At 36.3% G+C, this 15,894-nt stretch overlaps 1 protein-coding gene across 16 annotated transcripts in view; it reads right to left on the reverse strand.

Moving 5' to 3' along the window:
- SYNJ1 (synaptojanin 1) overlaps window positions 1-15,894 on the reverse strand; it is a 60,457-nt gene that overhangs the window by 23,592 nt on the left and 20,971 nt on the right. For 13 of the 16 annotated variants that reach the window (XM_048934104.1, XM_048934109.1, XM_048934108.1 and 10 more), the window contains 8 exons: window positions 14,367-14,448; window positions 12,065-12,217; window positions 8,719-8,884; window positions 7,289-7,312; window positions 3,342-3,533; window positions 3,106-3,190; window positions 1,602-1,742; window positions 828-1,020 (listed from right to left, as the gene is read on the reverse strand). In XM_048934104.1, coding sequence (XP_048790061.1) covers window positions 828-1,020; window positions 1,602-1,742; window positions 3,106-3,190; window positions 3,342-3,533; window positions 7,289-7,312; window positions 8,719-8,884; window positions 12,065-12,217; window positions 14,367-14,448 — 1,036 coding nt within the window. The remainder of the gene's footprint in view (window positions 1-827; window positions 1,021-1,601; window positions 1,743-3,105; window positions 3,191-3,341; window positions 3,534-7,288; window positions 7,313-8,718; window positions 8,885-12,064; window positions 12,218-14,366; window positions 14,449-15,894) is intronic. The other 3 variants (XM_048934115.1, XM_048934099.1, XM_048934098.1) reach the window with 2 other exon arrangements.

The raw sequence follows: 15,894 nt of genomic DNA on the forward strand, positions 1-15,894 counted from the left end.
CAAATTTTTCAGTTACATACAATTTTTTGAGGCTAGGAACAGACAGAAGAGATCTTTCAGTACTAAGAAGGCCTAGGCCTTGAGTGAAAATTATTACTTTGTTTTGATTTTTTCATTGCCCTTAAGTAAATCAAAGCAAATGCAGTAAATTAAAACAACAGTATTTACAAAACTGTTTCTGGAAACTCTAAAAATACAATACATTCAAGAAAAACTAAAATAGAACAAGGGTGAAAAACTTAGAAAAACAAGAAGCCCAATAAAATCAGGTGTCAGTTGTCTGCACAGCGCCACAGAAGCTAACAATTGCAACTTAAGACAGTTTTGTCTCAAGCAAGTTCTGAAATTACTGTTTATTTGGTATTTGATAACTTTTTATGAGAATAAACTACAGAACTGCATGATCTGATTTGACAAAAGTTAAAAAGAAGCTAAGATGAGCTAGCAAAAAAAAAAAAAAATCATTCTTGTGTACTGAAAACAGAGCTGTTCCCAAAGTTGTTTTTTTTTTCCCCCCCTCATAATTAACTTTAGTACCTACAAAAATCAGGAATCTCTATGGTCTCTTCCCAATGCTAAACCTTCAGACCTCTATCTTTTCCATTTGTCATTACTGTGGGAAGCTCTATTTTTCTCTAATCTTCTATTTCAACAAAAATGGTGGGAATTTATTTTTATCTCTGAGACCTCTATAATCCAAGGAAAGTTGGATATTTCTCAAAGGCATTTGGGAAGGTGAGAAAAACAAACTTTTGGATGATACTGCTGGTGCATCTCCAAGGGGCTTAACTTCTCAGTTGTTAAGGAATTTGAACACTATTGCTTACCATTGGAAAACTGAGCTTGCGAGCTATTTCTATGAAGTCTTCATTTCTTTCTTTAACTTGTGATTGCCCTGCAGCAAAGTGGCTGCAGACAAAGCAAAGACTGGATGTATGAAACAGCATCCGAATTGCTACTGCACCTTTATTACCAGTGGCTCCTCCCATGCCAGTCTTTACAGTATCCACAGCAACATCTCTGAAAGAGTTAAACAAACATTAAACCTTCAAATCATAAAATCATAGAACATCCAAAGCTGGAAGAGTCCTACAAGGATGGCTGAGTCCAACTCTGAACTCCACACAGCACCATTTGAAATTGAAATCCTATGTCTGAGAGCACCGTCCAGATCTCCTTGAATTCCTGCACTGGGGGCTGTGCCCACAGCCCTGGGCAGCCTGTTCCATGCCCGCTGCCCTCTGGATGAACAGCTCTACATTTGTTTGAGGAGGACTGTATCCCTGAAAGACACTTTGTAAAGGAACTAAAGGATAACAATAGGACCTTATCTTGGGAAAAAATGACATTTTCACGTTGTTATTTCAGCAGTAAGCCACAGAACTGTTTTAAGTAAAAGTCAGCAAGCAGGACCATAACACCTCCACTTTTCAAGCCTTCTAGTCAACTGATAAGAAATTTAAAGCTATAATAAAAGAAGTTAAGCAGCTAGTTCTCTCTCATGGAGCCCAACACATTTCTCAGTATACTTGTACATCAGTGTGCAATACCCAACAATCTGCAGGTGACCCAGCCCTGGGCACAGCTGTGCATTCACTGACCTGATAAAGGGAGCGTGCTGGGGCCTGATGAACACAAAGAGGCAGACGCCCACTAACTGCTCGGAAGCCAGCAGCACATACTTGTAATCTCTTGATATGGTCTTCTGCAGTTCTGCAGCCCAGAGCTTCTGATTGGTTGTGCTAGCAGAGAGATAAAAAGTGCCAGTTTTAAAAGAAAAGAAATTAAGCAGGTATTGAGAGTGTTGATCTCATTCAATCACCTTCATACAGTAATTTTAACCAGACCCTGGGAAATCAGGTCAAAGCAAAGCAGTGAATTTGCCTTCTAGCAGAGTCGCAGCCTAGAAGACTGTAGTGAAACTCATAAAACGTTGCCTCACTTTTCAGAATAACATGGACTATTTAGAAACCAGGACTCTTTCCCATATCTCTGAGGCTAGAGTACAGGAGTAAAATTTTTTCTTGGGAATTACCTCCTAGCCTGGAGTTCAGTTAAATATGGAAAACACATGTCTGTGGTCTTAGATCAAGAAGAAACTTCCTTGAAGACATAATGACTATGGTTCTCAGAGCAAGCATAGGATATACATGAAAAAAATGACAGATCTAGAAGCACTGCTAACTAGACAGTGCAAATTAGTGGATGAAACAAACTGCCACTTTGTCCTCAGGACAAAAGCTTTTTGCAAAGGCACACAGTGCAATAGGCTTTAGATTTTTTTTTTCCCCTGATGAATTTAAGCTTCACAAAAAACAGAAAAACATGCAAAACAGACAAACAAAACAATGGACAAAGAAATAGACCTAGAATATAATCCTAAGATTACACATTGAGATTTCATCACTCGTATCATCCAGAACTGACAAAAGTATATTTTCATATCCCACTTCACCAGGAGCAAAAAACAACACAACCCAAATCCCATAGTTACTGATTATACACTGATTATATACTGTATACTGAGTATACACGCAACATATGGAACGACAGAGCTAAAAACAAACTACAAATAGATCAAGTTATGCTCAGAAGTTACTTCAGCTTTTGACAACAGCAAAGACTGACAGTATAAGAGAATGCACTTGTTTTACATAGACCAAAATTTGATGCCAGACAGTATACAAAGGCATACCAACAACTCATGGTTTTGAAAGGGATTTCACAGAACCCACTGCTCCCAGCACTTAGGATGGCACATAGACTGCAGCATCCACCAGCATCAGAAATTCTTTCAGTGTGTTTAACAAAAAAAAAAACACAAAAAAACTCAGAGGCTACTGAACTTTTTCAGCACAATCCAAAATATGACCAAGTACTGACTGTTTGGATCCTTGAGATTATTTTGAGTAATCTCCAGTGTTCACAGCTTCACTAACAAAAGCTGAGATGACTCTGCAGTCTCAGCGCAGACAAAGGCAGAGAGAATAGGAATACAAAATTAACATAAAATAATCCCACTCTGTAAAATTAAGGAGAAAAAATTGCATTATACTTAAGTCTGGCTGTCAGTGGAATTAATTTCGCATAGATTTTATCACCTACCTTGCATTCACAATGTTTCCTGCATTTAACTCCACCATTTCTTCAAATCCAATGGCAAATATGTCTACAGGCTTGCTTCTTCGATCTGCATTTAAATATTGAAAAAGCCACTTGTTGGTTACGATTAACTCTGGAACCAAGACCTCATATTTTTATTCTAATGTTCACGGTCTAATTAAGAAAGAGAGCTTTCAATTAAAAAAAAGAGAAAAAAGAGGCCAGACTACAAATGTTACCTTGGAATTCATGAATACCAGCTATGCTTGGTGCATCCAGAAGCCAGTCAGTGAGGGTCTGATTTTTAAAGGCGATACTTCGGAACTGCTTCCCCCCATTGACATTCCACGTCCCAACGCAGACTCGAACTTTCTTCGGTTTTGCATACTTATAAAAGTTTTCACACATACTCTTCAGCACTTTTACAGATGCTGCAAAAACATGTAAACATACGTTATTCTTATATAGGATTTCTTTTTTTTTCCCTTTTTTTTTTCCCCAAAAATACTGGGCAATGAGATCTTTTCCTTAAAAAAAAAATAAAAAAAAAAAAGCAATAAAACCATGCATAGACATACAGAAAGTTAAAAAGTGAGAAAGCAAAATAGATGCAGCATTTCACCAGGTGAAGTACATTTGTAGACATTTTATTTGCCTAGGTAGGATACCGACTGAATAAAAGATGGTAATAATTTGTTCAAAATTATATATTATGTAACATATATATACACTCATACATGCTACATATATAGTAATACACATTATTATATGCATTTTATACAGTATGCATATTAGCATAAAATTTAGTCATATGTTATATAGGTATAACATATATAGAGTATATATGTATTACTATACATAACTATATATTTACATTTCTCTATATAGTAATATATATATTAATATATCATCATATATCACATCCATCATTCTCTAGCCTATCTATAATCCCTATGGAAATTTATTTTCAATACATGCCAGCACAGATACCTATCTCATTTACACAGATTGCATTTATGAAATTAGAATCTCATTAATCAACACAACAATTTACAAACAATTTCTTGAAATGAAAAAATGATTGAAGTAGATCCATTCACTAAAACAGATAAGGTAAATTATCTTATCAAAATATGTTCTTTTTAAACCACAAACCCAAATTGCTGCGTAGGTAAGTTGAATCCCTGAAATTCTGTTTTAATGAGGGAAGTAGGCTAGGATTTAAAACTAACTTCTCTGCTATCTCAGTCTTTCTGTGCTTTTTTACTATGTGACACATGGGAAAAAGAGTAGTGACCTACTTGTAAAGGGCATTGTGAGAAATGTATATATTTAATGCTTAGACATTGAAGTTACAGGGATTTCAAAATTCCCTTCACAGATCTGCATAAGAACTATATATATTTTATAAACATATTTCCTGAAATACACAGACCTCTCTCTTTTCAATTATGCTTTTTTTTTCTCTAGTCAAAGTAGGAAAGAAATTGCTTTAGATGTGAACACTATTGCTTGCACTGCACTCAAGCAAAATTAATTTATCTGCTTGTAAGGCCATCACGGTCATCAGTTTATGAGAATCATGCAAACTTCTTTGGATAGAATTCTTTCCTCTACTGTGTGGTGTCTGGCAAAGTGGTCAATTACCAGGCACACTGTTGTCACTCAGATCCCCAAACAGGATTTCTAGTGAGCAGTGTCAAATTTTTGTGTTACATTTGTGAATAAATACACTGTTGAATGAATCATATGTCTCTACGTGGGGTAACCACACACAAGAGCCAGCAAACTGACTGGTATCGCTGAGAGTAACGCAAGCAGATCATGTTTGCGATTTAATTTCCTTATCATAGTCCAGGCAAATGAAGTCAACAAAACTGTAAGGAGTCAGCAGAATACCTCACACCTTCATAAGGTTACCACCAGAAGTACCTACATGCTAAGCAACAGTCAAGTTAAGAAGTCCACCAAACGCTGCAAACACCAATGAGAGTCAAAGAGAGAAATTATCCCAGCACTTGACCACTGAAATGAAACCAATCCAAGAAATGATGCAGCCAGAATGCAGGCAAGTACCCAAATCACCCTACAAGTGAGCCGAACCCAAGGAATACAAAATGGTACCACAGAGAGGCTCTGAAGACAGGCACAAATTAGTCTTTGTAGTGTTCCCAGCAAGTTTAAAAACTGAGCTTGGACTTCTTCACTTCAGCCCCTTTTCCTTTGGCACTAACTTTGAGTTTAAACAGTTGCTCCACATAATTCACATTTCCTATCTCACAAGATCAGATCACTGCCTACTTAACTCCTGGTGCTGTAATGAGTCCCTAATGTGAAAAAGCAGAGTGGAACAGAATGCAACTTCATCAGGCACCTGATAACATGCTTATTGCAGATATGAAATTGATACTGTTACACTAGAAGAACTTCTAAACCGGAGAATGACTCTTCATTCAAAATGAGAATAATGAAGGAAAACCAAGATATTTTCACCCCTTTTTCCAAAACAGTGAGTAAGCCAATGGTATTTCAGAGCTCCTGAGCATCCTGCATACATTTATTTTCCTTCACATTTCTAGCTGATTACCCTTTTAGCGAAACAGTTGTCCCACTCTACAACACCAATAACCCAATAAATTACATTGTATGTTACAATGTAACAAGAATGTTGTAACTGCTGATCATACTAAGCAGGTACGCGTTTGGAAATCAATTTCACAAAAGAAACATTAATTCAAAATGCAACTGAACTCTTTTGCTGCAACGTCCAAATTACTGCAGGCATTTTTCACCATATGCAATCTGCATCCAGGTGAAGTCTGAAGTAAAATATTATATCAGTAAGTTAAAACCCAACATTTACAAGTCCTACTGAGTCTTTGTCATTTATAAGGAGCTTCCATGTATCTCAACAAAAAATAAGTCAACAACAACTTCTTAAGTGCTTCTTGCAAGGATCCTCCCCATTCGTTCTGCAGTACATGGGGCACATGGCTACTACCTGAGTATCCAAGTTCCACGGAGACTGTGCAGAACCCCACAATTCCTAAATAATTGTTCAAATAATTTTCCCTAGCCTCCTGTTTTCACTCCCTCTTCTTTTCCCTTTATTTTCCCAGGTATTGAGTATCTACTTTTTCCCCTCACCTAGAAACTAAGCACCTAAATCTGGCTTCACCAAAATTACTTCCAAAAAGTAACAAAATGAACTCAATTAAAACAGCCGTTTCTGGGCCATTGTGTTAAGTTTTCTCAGCATATAGTAAAATCTGAATATACAATAGGAATTTTGCTTTTTAACTAATAGTTTCTAGGAGCAAGGAGGTGATGAAGCTGAGAAGTACTCACAGTCCTCCTTTAAAAATACATAGCGCATACAAATCATCTCTTCAGATGGAGCAGCTCCAGATAGAGTAACCAGACAGAGTTACAACAGAAAGGAGAATTTCCACTAGCTGATAGCTCATTTTAAGCCCAAAAAACAATGGTCAAGATATTAACTCCTAATACTGAGATATGATGCTAACTATGATGGTCCCTCTTTGAGTTTTCTCTTCACAGAGAGTTCTACCTAAACAGATGCTCTAATACTTTCCTGGTGCATGCATAGGTAACTGTATCTCAGTAGTTTTGCTTATACTTTTGCTCCACAAAAGCATGTGTCAGCACATTATTTCAGATCATTCTTGTACTCTGTGTTAATCTCATCACTGGGAGATTAACACAGTCAGTCTCCTGCAAGGACTCAAGCAAGTAGAGCCTTCTAAAGGCAAAGCAACAAAATTACAAATTGTACTAAAGAATTTTACTTTATATGCCCCCAAAAACCAACCAGTTTGACAAAACAAGAATACTGAAGCTCTCAAATCAGATAAAAATGCAAGTTCCTCTACAGCTAGAATAAAGCATTTGCAAAAATAAAACAAAATAAAACAACCAAGAACTGGCTGTATGCTTTTATAATCCAAACCCGAGCACAACTGTAACCTTTTCCACTTCTTGTATTTTCACTTCTCTTGTATTAAAGAGACTTCCTTATATTACGGAATTTTTGGCATAGGAACGTCAGGTCCAAATAATACAGAGAAAACGTGAGCCCAAGACCAACTATTATGCAAACAGGCATAGAAAAAAGCCAGAGAAGAACAGCTACTCGGATATTTACAGCTTACTTTCTATACTATACCTGATTGTAATGATTGCTCTGAAACTACGGATGCAGTAAGAAGGAAACAAGAAAAGAATTAGTCAAACAGGCAATTGCTTAAAAAAAAATTCAGAGAGAACATGCTATAATATACAATTTATTATACATAACTGTTCACATCAATTAAAGCACAAAAAATCTAAAAAGTTACACAACAGTATTGACAAAGTCTCCATTCTTGCCCTACTTATACCTCACCTACTAGAAAATGCAATGACTTTATGCTCTGTGAAGACTGACTCATCTTCTACCACTGACAGGAGCTGCAAATATCAAAGGCCAGCTTGCATTCACAGAGAAAGTGAGAAGGAACAAGGACTTTCCATTAGCTTTGAGGCAAGTTTCTGATGCAGGAAAAGTTACAAAATGAAGACTTTCGGGTTATACGTAGTAACTTAGATGAACACAAGATGTATAGTACAACAGGGCAACAGTTTTCTTGTATCATTTGCTACTGGTGGGACACGACTGCACTCCTGGGGATTGCACAGCCTATGGCTCTGTTTGGAAATGCAGGGTTCTGTGATCTACTGCCCCGTTCTCATCAGGTGAGCTAGATTCAGGCAACCATACCCTCCAAACCCCACATGACTGTGCCTAAGCAGAGCTTCTCATTGAAATCTCTCTCTGATTTTAGTGCAGAATGTCACCCATTGCCTGACATATTTTGGTGGTGCACATGTTCATGGGAAAGATCTCTTTACACTCAAAAAGATATTTTTTTTTTGTGATGGAAACTCATTCTCATTCACCAGGAATTTTCTAATAGCTCCTATTATTTTAAATTTTCTTCTCTTAGGAAAATCCTCTTTGCTCCTCAGTAAAGGAGTAAAATGATAAACCGAAATGATAAATACAATCATTAAGCACTCTCAAGTTAGCAAAAAAAAAAAAAGAAATGTTTTGCATCTAGTATAGCACCACAGTGAGAAGTTCTTCACTGACATGACAGATCAACTAAAGAAAGACATTCAGCAACCAACCATTTTTAAACATTTTTTAAAACCATTATATTTTAAGCATTTTGAAAACAAACCAGGATTTACTGATTTACTTTTCCCCAAAATTCAGCATGTAATTGTCATAGCTAATGCTTACTATAAACAGATCTGAAGGTGTGAACAAACCCTATCTCACATGCACTACTGTAAAGTTTTGAGAAATACACTCCCCAGATATTTTCCTATTAAACCACCAGATATGAACAAAATATGAACAGTAAACAAATTACTGCAGCAGGTTAGTTTGGTAATATTAGTCAAGGAGAACTTTTACCGTTTAATAAGCCAACAGAACATAAAAAAAGCTATTACACTTTGCAATACTGCTTTGAAAAAACAGACTCCATACAGCTTTCTTACACCAACTAGTTAGTTATCAGACAGATTAAAATCCTGAAAGACACATACCGCGTAAACTGCTGGTGGTTAAGAGAGCCCGTGCTTTATCTGCTAAATCACTATTTAGGGTATTTCCCAATAACAAAACATCAATGGCCTCCTGCTTGGAGCTATCAAAAAAGTTATTTTGAATCGTTCTGGTCACAGAACGAGCACCATCCTTCAGCTTTCCAGCCTGTTAGGGAGGAATACGTATAAAATATTTTATGTTGGACATTGCTCATAAAAACATTGGCAATATTCAGTAACATTTTTGTTAACCTCAGTAACAATTTTAAAATCTAAGACAGTTTTCATCCCTTGCTGTTAAATAAGAGCCTTCTGAGACTACTGTACTATATCCATTTTTTTTTTCCCCAAAACGCTAAACCACATACTAACATCTTCAAGGTACATCTAAGAACCAGATGATTACAGTTTATTAAGTAAAATTCTACTGGAAGGGGAATATATATATATATATATTTTATATATATAAATATATTTTATTATTATACAATTTAATATATATTATTATTATACAAACCCTTAGTCTTCAAAAATTAAATCAATATAATGCCATGTTTAGATCATGATACAGGATTTTGGGCTTTTCCCCAAATTGTGAAAAATGAACGAGCACTTAAGTCCAGGTGTCACGATATGTGAATATGTATGTATGTATATATGAGCATATTAATTCAGAATCCATGTTCTGAAATATCCACGTTACAGAAGGGATAGGTTCAATTTAATAAGACTTCTCAATGTTTTAAAGTAACATGCAAGTCTCATGCAGTATCCCAGAAGGAACATACACACTAATCTATAGCTACATACGTACCAAGACACTGTCATTGCACACACTGCACACCAGCAGTGCAATGGAATAGTGCTCCAGCAGAACACTGTCTAGCAACCTGAAAGAAGAGTCTCCAAAAGATGTGCTGGTACTACAAATGGTAGCTGTGGTCAGACTTATAGAGGATAATGTAAACAGCATGTCATGCAGAATCCTACTCGACTCAAAAGCCAGCAGCGTTAAACTGCATGCACATCACTGACAATGACTTCACAGGCACAAAAATGTTCTCTGGATTGCATGGCTTACCATATCTTATGTACACAAATGTATTCTACCTGCAAAGCATGTGTAAACACATGCTATTGCATGTATGTGAAATATAGATCAGAATCCATCAGGGATGCTGCATGGTATTATAGTATTATTAAAAATGCTTCAAGTTTACAATTTGCATTGTTCATGGAGGTCTCTTAAATGCACGTAGAAAAAAAGACAAAAGCTTAAGAAAACTACAAAATCAATCCACTGGTTAGTTCATTGAACTGTGCTACGTAACAAGAAAAGGAATTACTCCTTTATCAAGGATAAGTAGTAGCAGATTAGCAGCATGATTTTGTAAGATGATGTGGATGAAGTGGGGAGCATACCACTGCAACAGAATTTTAATAGGATGCTGCTTGTTTTCTGTCAGAAAATGAACGACTTAAGACATGATCCAAAAAACACACTCACCATTCACATATCAGGCAATTAATTGAAAGGAACCCAGAGAGAGCAAAAGAAAGAGTAGGTAAGGAGTTAGATGTAATAAGTATTATCATTCTTTAAAAAAAGGACTGTTTTTCAGTACATTAACATGCTTAAGGTCAAAATACATTCTCTCCTATCCCAAATTTCCATGTTTTTACTAAGTACTCTTGGATTTTGAAGAATCAAACTGACAAACTTTTCGTTTGAGAAATGAGAAAAATAAGCTGAAAACAAAAATTTAAAATATATTAGCAGAGTGCCTACAGAAATACTCAGCAGTGACCTGGTCAAGTTTCACTGAAAGAATGGCAACTAACAGATGGCTTTGCAAGTATTAGAGGTCCTCTTCAAATTGAGGGATTTCTATCTGGGATGCTGCCTTGGAATATACTATAGTTAGTACAATCCTAACAGCTGTATAGTTAGTACTCACTGACAGCTGTACCAGGACTGGGACCCCAGTGACAACGATGGACTATTCTGTATTATTATAGAAACAACAGAGTAAACATACTCTGAATTTTACATGTTAAAAATTGAAGTGCAAATACAACAAATGCATGTCACAAAGTAAAAATTTTAAGTAGTCTAATGATCACCAGGAAAAGTATTAATTTAGGAGAAGAAACAAATAAGGTTGAATGAAAAAGTCAGGAGAAGGGGAAACACCCCATAAAGTACTTACTGTAGCTTTCCCGAGGGTCTAGTTGACATAAAGTAAAACTAAATGGTTTGTAACAAAATTCCATTCTATACTAAAACATGAGCAACTACCAAATGAGAAGGCCTTGATGCACCAATTAAGGGCATAATCAGCAACAAGCCCATTTAGTTGTTTTCTTTTAACGTAGCTTACTTGTGATGCCTTCTATTTGTGCAGAGAAAGACCCTGATATGGTTTAAATGAAGAAACAGTGGAAAACAAAATAGTCAACTATGAATACGTAGTATATACGGAAATGAGTTGAACAGAGATCACATAATGAGAAGCAGTGTATTGTTGAGTAAAAGGAATTGTATGAGAAGAGATTCTTGAAGGAACTAAGGGTAATAATAATCATGGTTCATTTTTTCTTTGTCAAGTATTACGTGTAGAGAATTACAGAAACAAAAAAGCAACATTGTTAAGAAGAGAAATAAGAGAAAGCATTAGGAAATTTGAACCATTCACACATCAACCAAAACAAAACAAACTGATGAGAAACAGAGCATGACAGTGCCAAGTAGGACAATATTCCATAAAAAGGAAAGCAGAAACAGAAATCGATGGTTTTGGCGGTTGTTATTGTTTTTCCAGTAATTGCAGAACTAAAAAGCAATAGCTAGATGAGCATGCACAGGAAAAATACCTTACCATAACCTGCTGAATTTTAGCACTGTTAATAAATGCTACAAGCATGGACAACAGTGAGCAGTGAAATACATTTGAAAAACAAGGAGATGCACTGAATGAAACTAAAACGGTAGAAGGCAGAGGTACAGACAGAAAATTGAAACAAAGAGATTAGAGCTGATTTGAATATACATTTTTTAGAGCTATGATCAAAAGAAATCAAAGTTTTGAGCCTCATCCTTTCCTAGAGGGTAGTATCAACTGGGAAGCAGGGGCATGGCTAAGAAAGGATGTACTGACACAAGATCTGGCTGTCAAGATAACCAAACTTTTCTCATTAAACGCTTTTCTTTTTCCCCATTCACTGGCTTATTAAGATTACAACCAAAGCACACTTTTTAAAAAAATATTTCTTAAATCCATGAAAGAATCTAAAAAAATAAACAAACATTGGAAATTGATGAGGATTCAAATACAATGCACTTTACCTTAGCTTTTCCTTCAAGGGCTCCAGTCCCAGCATAAATTTTACTGACAGAATCTCCATTCACAGACCACATGGATCGGAAAACTTCCTGAAAGCGAGTAACCAGCTGAGGCTTCTCAGCTAATCCTAACACCTCCAGTTGTTTTGTTAGCATCTGCAACAGTTGAAGGCAACATTTGCAAGAGAAAGATCTTTAATGTTTTTCTAATATATTTATTAAAAAGTACATCACATTTTTTGAGCATATATACAACCGCCCCCCCAAAAATCTTTGCTTTATACCCAGACACATAATACTGAACAAATACCGTGTCATGTTTATTAAATTGTATTCTATCTGGAGCTTTAGCTTCAGCATTTCACTTTGTTTTAAAAACAGGTAGAAATACAGGAAAATGTCAACAACCTTAAACATTTTTACCTAAAAATTGTCTTGTCACAAGGTAGGCTGGCTTTGATTCTTAAGTCTTTCTATTTAAATCTTTTAGAAATAGGACTATTTATGTTTCCCAACATGAAGTGTACTATCAAACACATCAACCTCTATAACCAGAATGCAACATGAACAGAGCTCTGCAATGAATGAAACTGCAATGACTGCTATCATTCATTCTATTTTCATGTGTAATTTTTATCTGACAAACTGCAATCTTCACACTTACAGTCAGTATACTTCAATTATTTTTTTTGTTTTTACTGTGTCTTCTACATTGAATGCAATTATATTACAGGTATATATGAAATATATATATGCATTTAAATGTAAAATACTACGAACACAAACACAAACACAGCATTATGCCCAGGGAAATAGAAATGAACTACTGTACCTTTCCCAAAATCCCAGAATCAAGTTTACTTAGAAAAAAAAAACAATCAACTAAGTTTGTTGCTACCAAAATAGTGAAAATAAATACTAATGATTAAAGCTAATGAAGAAGCTACTTTCAAGTGTTTTAGAACATTTATAACACCTTGAAGTGTCCGCTGGCAAGGAGAAGGGGCCTAAAATGATGAAGACAGAATTATGTACAGACAGTATTCTGAAGGTTAGACGGGAACAAAGAACAGACAGAACAGGAACTTGTAGAGAGAATTAAAGTAGAAATAAATGAGGAAAAAAATTCCAGGAATTGTGTATTTCATATTGTTATGTCAGCTGTTTGTCCACGGTTCACAAATCAAGAGAATATATATCATTAAAAAAAAAAGAAAAAAGATTTAGGGTGGTAGTATTTTGAAATTAAGAAAGCAGTTGGTAGAACTTTGATTTTTCCTGCTTATGAATGAATTTTAGAATTTTAGCAGAAATCACAGTTTAGCTCTCACCAAGGAAAAGTTTGACATACTTAGCCTGAAAAAAAAACCAACTATTAATTCAGCTCCTTAAAAGGTATTACAAAGGCAAATGTAGAGCTGTAAATCTATGTCTTCTGTGTGAGTACTACACTATACTTTCTATTACACTACAAATCCTACTATAATATCATTAAAATCCAATGTTTCACAGTGTTTCAATAGCAAGCCAACTTATTGAAGCAGAGCCCGGTAACAGAATTGAATCCCACAGTAGAGGTGAACTACACAATCTGACCGTAGCCAAAGCTACAACCACAACATTCTTCTACAAAGAATTCACAGCACAGGGATGTGGAAACAAGATGAGAGGACTAGCAGATGCTGGGAACTGTAATCTCTTATGAAGAGCTTCATCTCTTAGAATAGAAAATGGTTTCAAGCTCTAAGAGTGTAGATTTAGGTTGGATAGTCTTTCACAGTGACAAGGCATTGGAACAGGCTGGCCAGAGATGCAGTTGGTGTTCCATCACTGGAGACTTTCAAGGCAAGGCTGGATCAGGCCCTGGGCACCTGATTCTGCTGTGCACGTCCCTGTTCATTGCATTGGATTAGATGGTCTTCAAAGGTTCCTTCCAACTCTAAGGATTCTGTGACTCCAACAGAGTAACTGTGAGTGTTTTGTGAAGGACTACACCACCACTACCTATTCTGTAGTTGCAATCCTCGATCTTAAAAGACAAACTGACACTTAATAAAGAGCAAAGCGTTTTTCATAACGCTACGTGACAGTTGTGTAATTGCAATTACTGCACAACTACTGCTTCATCAAACTAAGAGCTGGCTGCCCACAAAACAAGAGAGTACGATGCTATAAATCAAAAGGCCACCTTACCATTTATTTTTATTCAGCTATCATGTGGAAGGTACAGCTACTTTTACAGTCTACTTCCTACAGAAGTATCAGGAACAGTTCTGTATCTGGAAATGCACATCGTTTTTCCTACCTCTAAGCCAAAGAAAGCCTGCACGCTGTTTGTTCTATCCAGACAGTCCAAGCAGTTTGTTCTGACAGTACCACTTTGAGATCTGTGCCAAGGACAACGAGAGACAGAAACAGAAAACAACTGAAATAACTCATTTAATGCACATCATCAGCAGAGACAGGGACATTAAGATCTGAACCAGAATAGTACATCACAGCATTGTCACTGCGTTGTTACTCTCATCTTGAGTGCATTTATAAATGCATCAGCAATAGAGGGTTTGCTACGATAACAGCAATAATTTTGCAACAGCACTGACTGCACAAAAGTAATTAGTTTTCTGCAAATAAGACGAGCCTTTAAGTTTTTCTGCAGTTCTCCTTGCTTTCTTGGTTAAGCTGTTACGCAACAGTAAGTTTCATTTTTAAAGAATCTAGCTAACACATTTTGTAAGAACTTCTGAGAGAAATAATTACAAAAATGATAAACAAAGAAAAAATAAAAAGAACTGTCCTAATAAAAGTAACAACTTGGGATAAATTTAAATTCAATTTCAATCTCTCTTTACTTTTCCTCCCCAAACACAAATGAAAATTAAACTGCTTCCCTTTAGATAAACAGATGACTGATGCCCTCAGGATCCCTAAAGCACTCCCCTTCTTTGAAAGAAGCCTGTTCATCTTTGCTAAAAAGTCCTCAGAAGGGTCATATTAGGCAATGTTCACATTCTTCTTGGCTGGCTACGAGGATAAACATCTGATGTTCTCCCAGTGATCTATGCTTTTCCTATCTTTTGTCATTCCCACTACCCCCTTTGTCCAATTAAGTCAGTAAAGGTTGATAACATTTACTCAGCTTGAACAACTAATCAGAAAATTGTTGAAAATACTGAAAAATCTTTGTTGAGATTATTCCGTTACTATGTCTATATTTTATTGAAATAGAAACTTGCTATCAGTATTAGAGGGAAAACTCACATTCTACAATGGAGATGGTCCATAAACTTCAAGTAATTTTAAAGCTATCACAAGTCACAACCTATTTTGCTGTCAGTCATTTTGAGAGGTGATGATACTATCTGGATCTCTGGCAAGATCGAATAGCCCCACAAAGTGATAGGGCTACACTATTTTTAGGATGTAAAATAAAAGCAAAAAAAAGCTTTAAAAACTTTTGTAAGAATACAAATAGTGTTTTGAGGTGGGGATGTGCTCTAACTACCATTCTACTAAATCTAACCTTCTTCAGGTCTACTGAAACCTGTCCCTGCAGGACGCAGTCCCGCAGTGAAGTCAGGATGCAGAGCAGCACTGGAACTCTCTCCTCCCCCACTGTATCAGCAGACAGAACCCAGGCCATGGCAACATCCCTTCACTCAACACTTGCCATGGAAAATCCCACAGAAATGCTCCGCCCTGGTGTTAATTAAATGGAGGAAGGGTGTGAAGGGGAGAAGAGCAGGAACATTGCCTATTCGTACCCTGCCTTTTCCTGCTGAGATCTTTGCTCTAGGAAGAAGAAAGGGGAAATAAGGACAAGAATATATGAA

This window comes from Lagopus muta, chromosome 1, assembly GCF_023343835.1.
Source record: "Lagopus muta isolate bLagMut1 chromosome 1, bLagMut1 primary, whole genome shotgun sequence".
In the NCBI taxonomy this organism is placed as follows: domain Eukaryota; kingdom Metazoa; phylum Chordata; class Aves; order Galliformes; family Phasianidae; genus Lagopus; species Lagopus muta.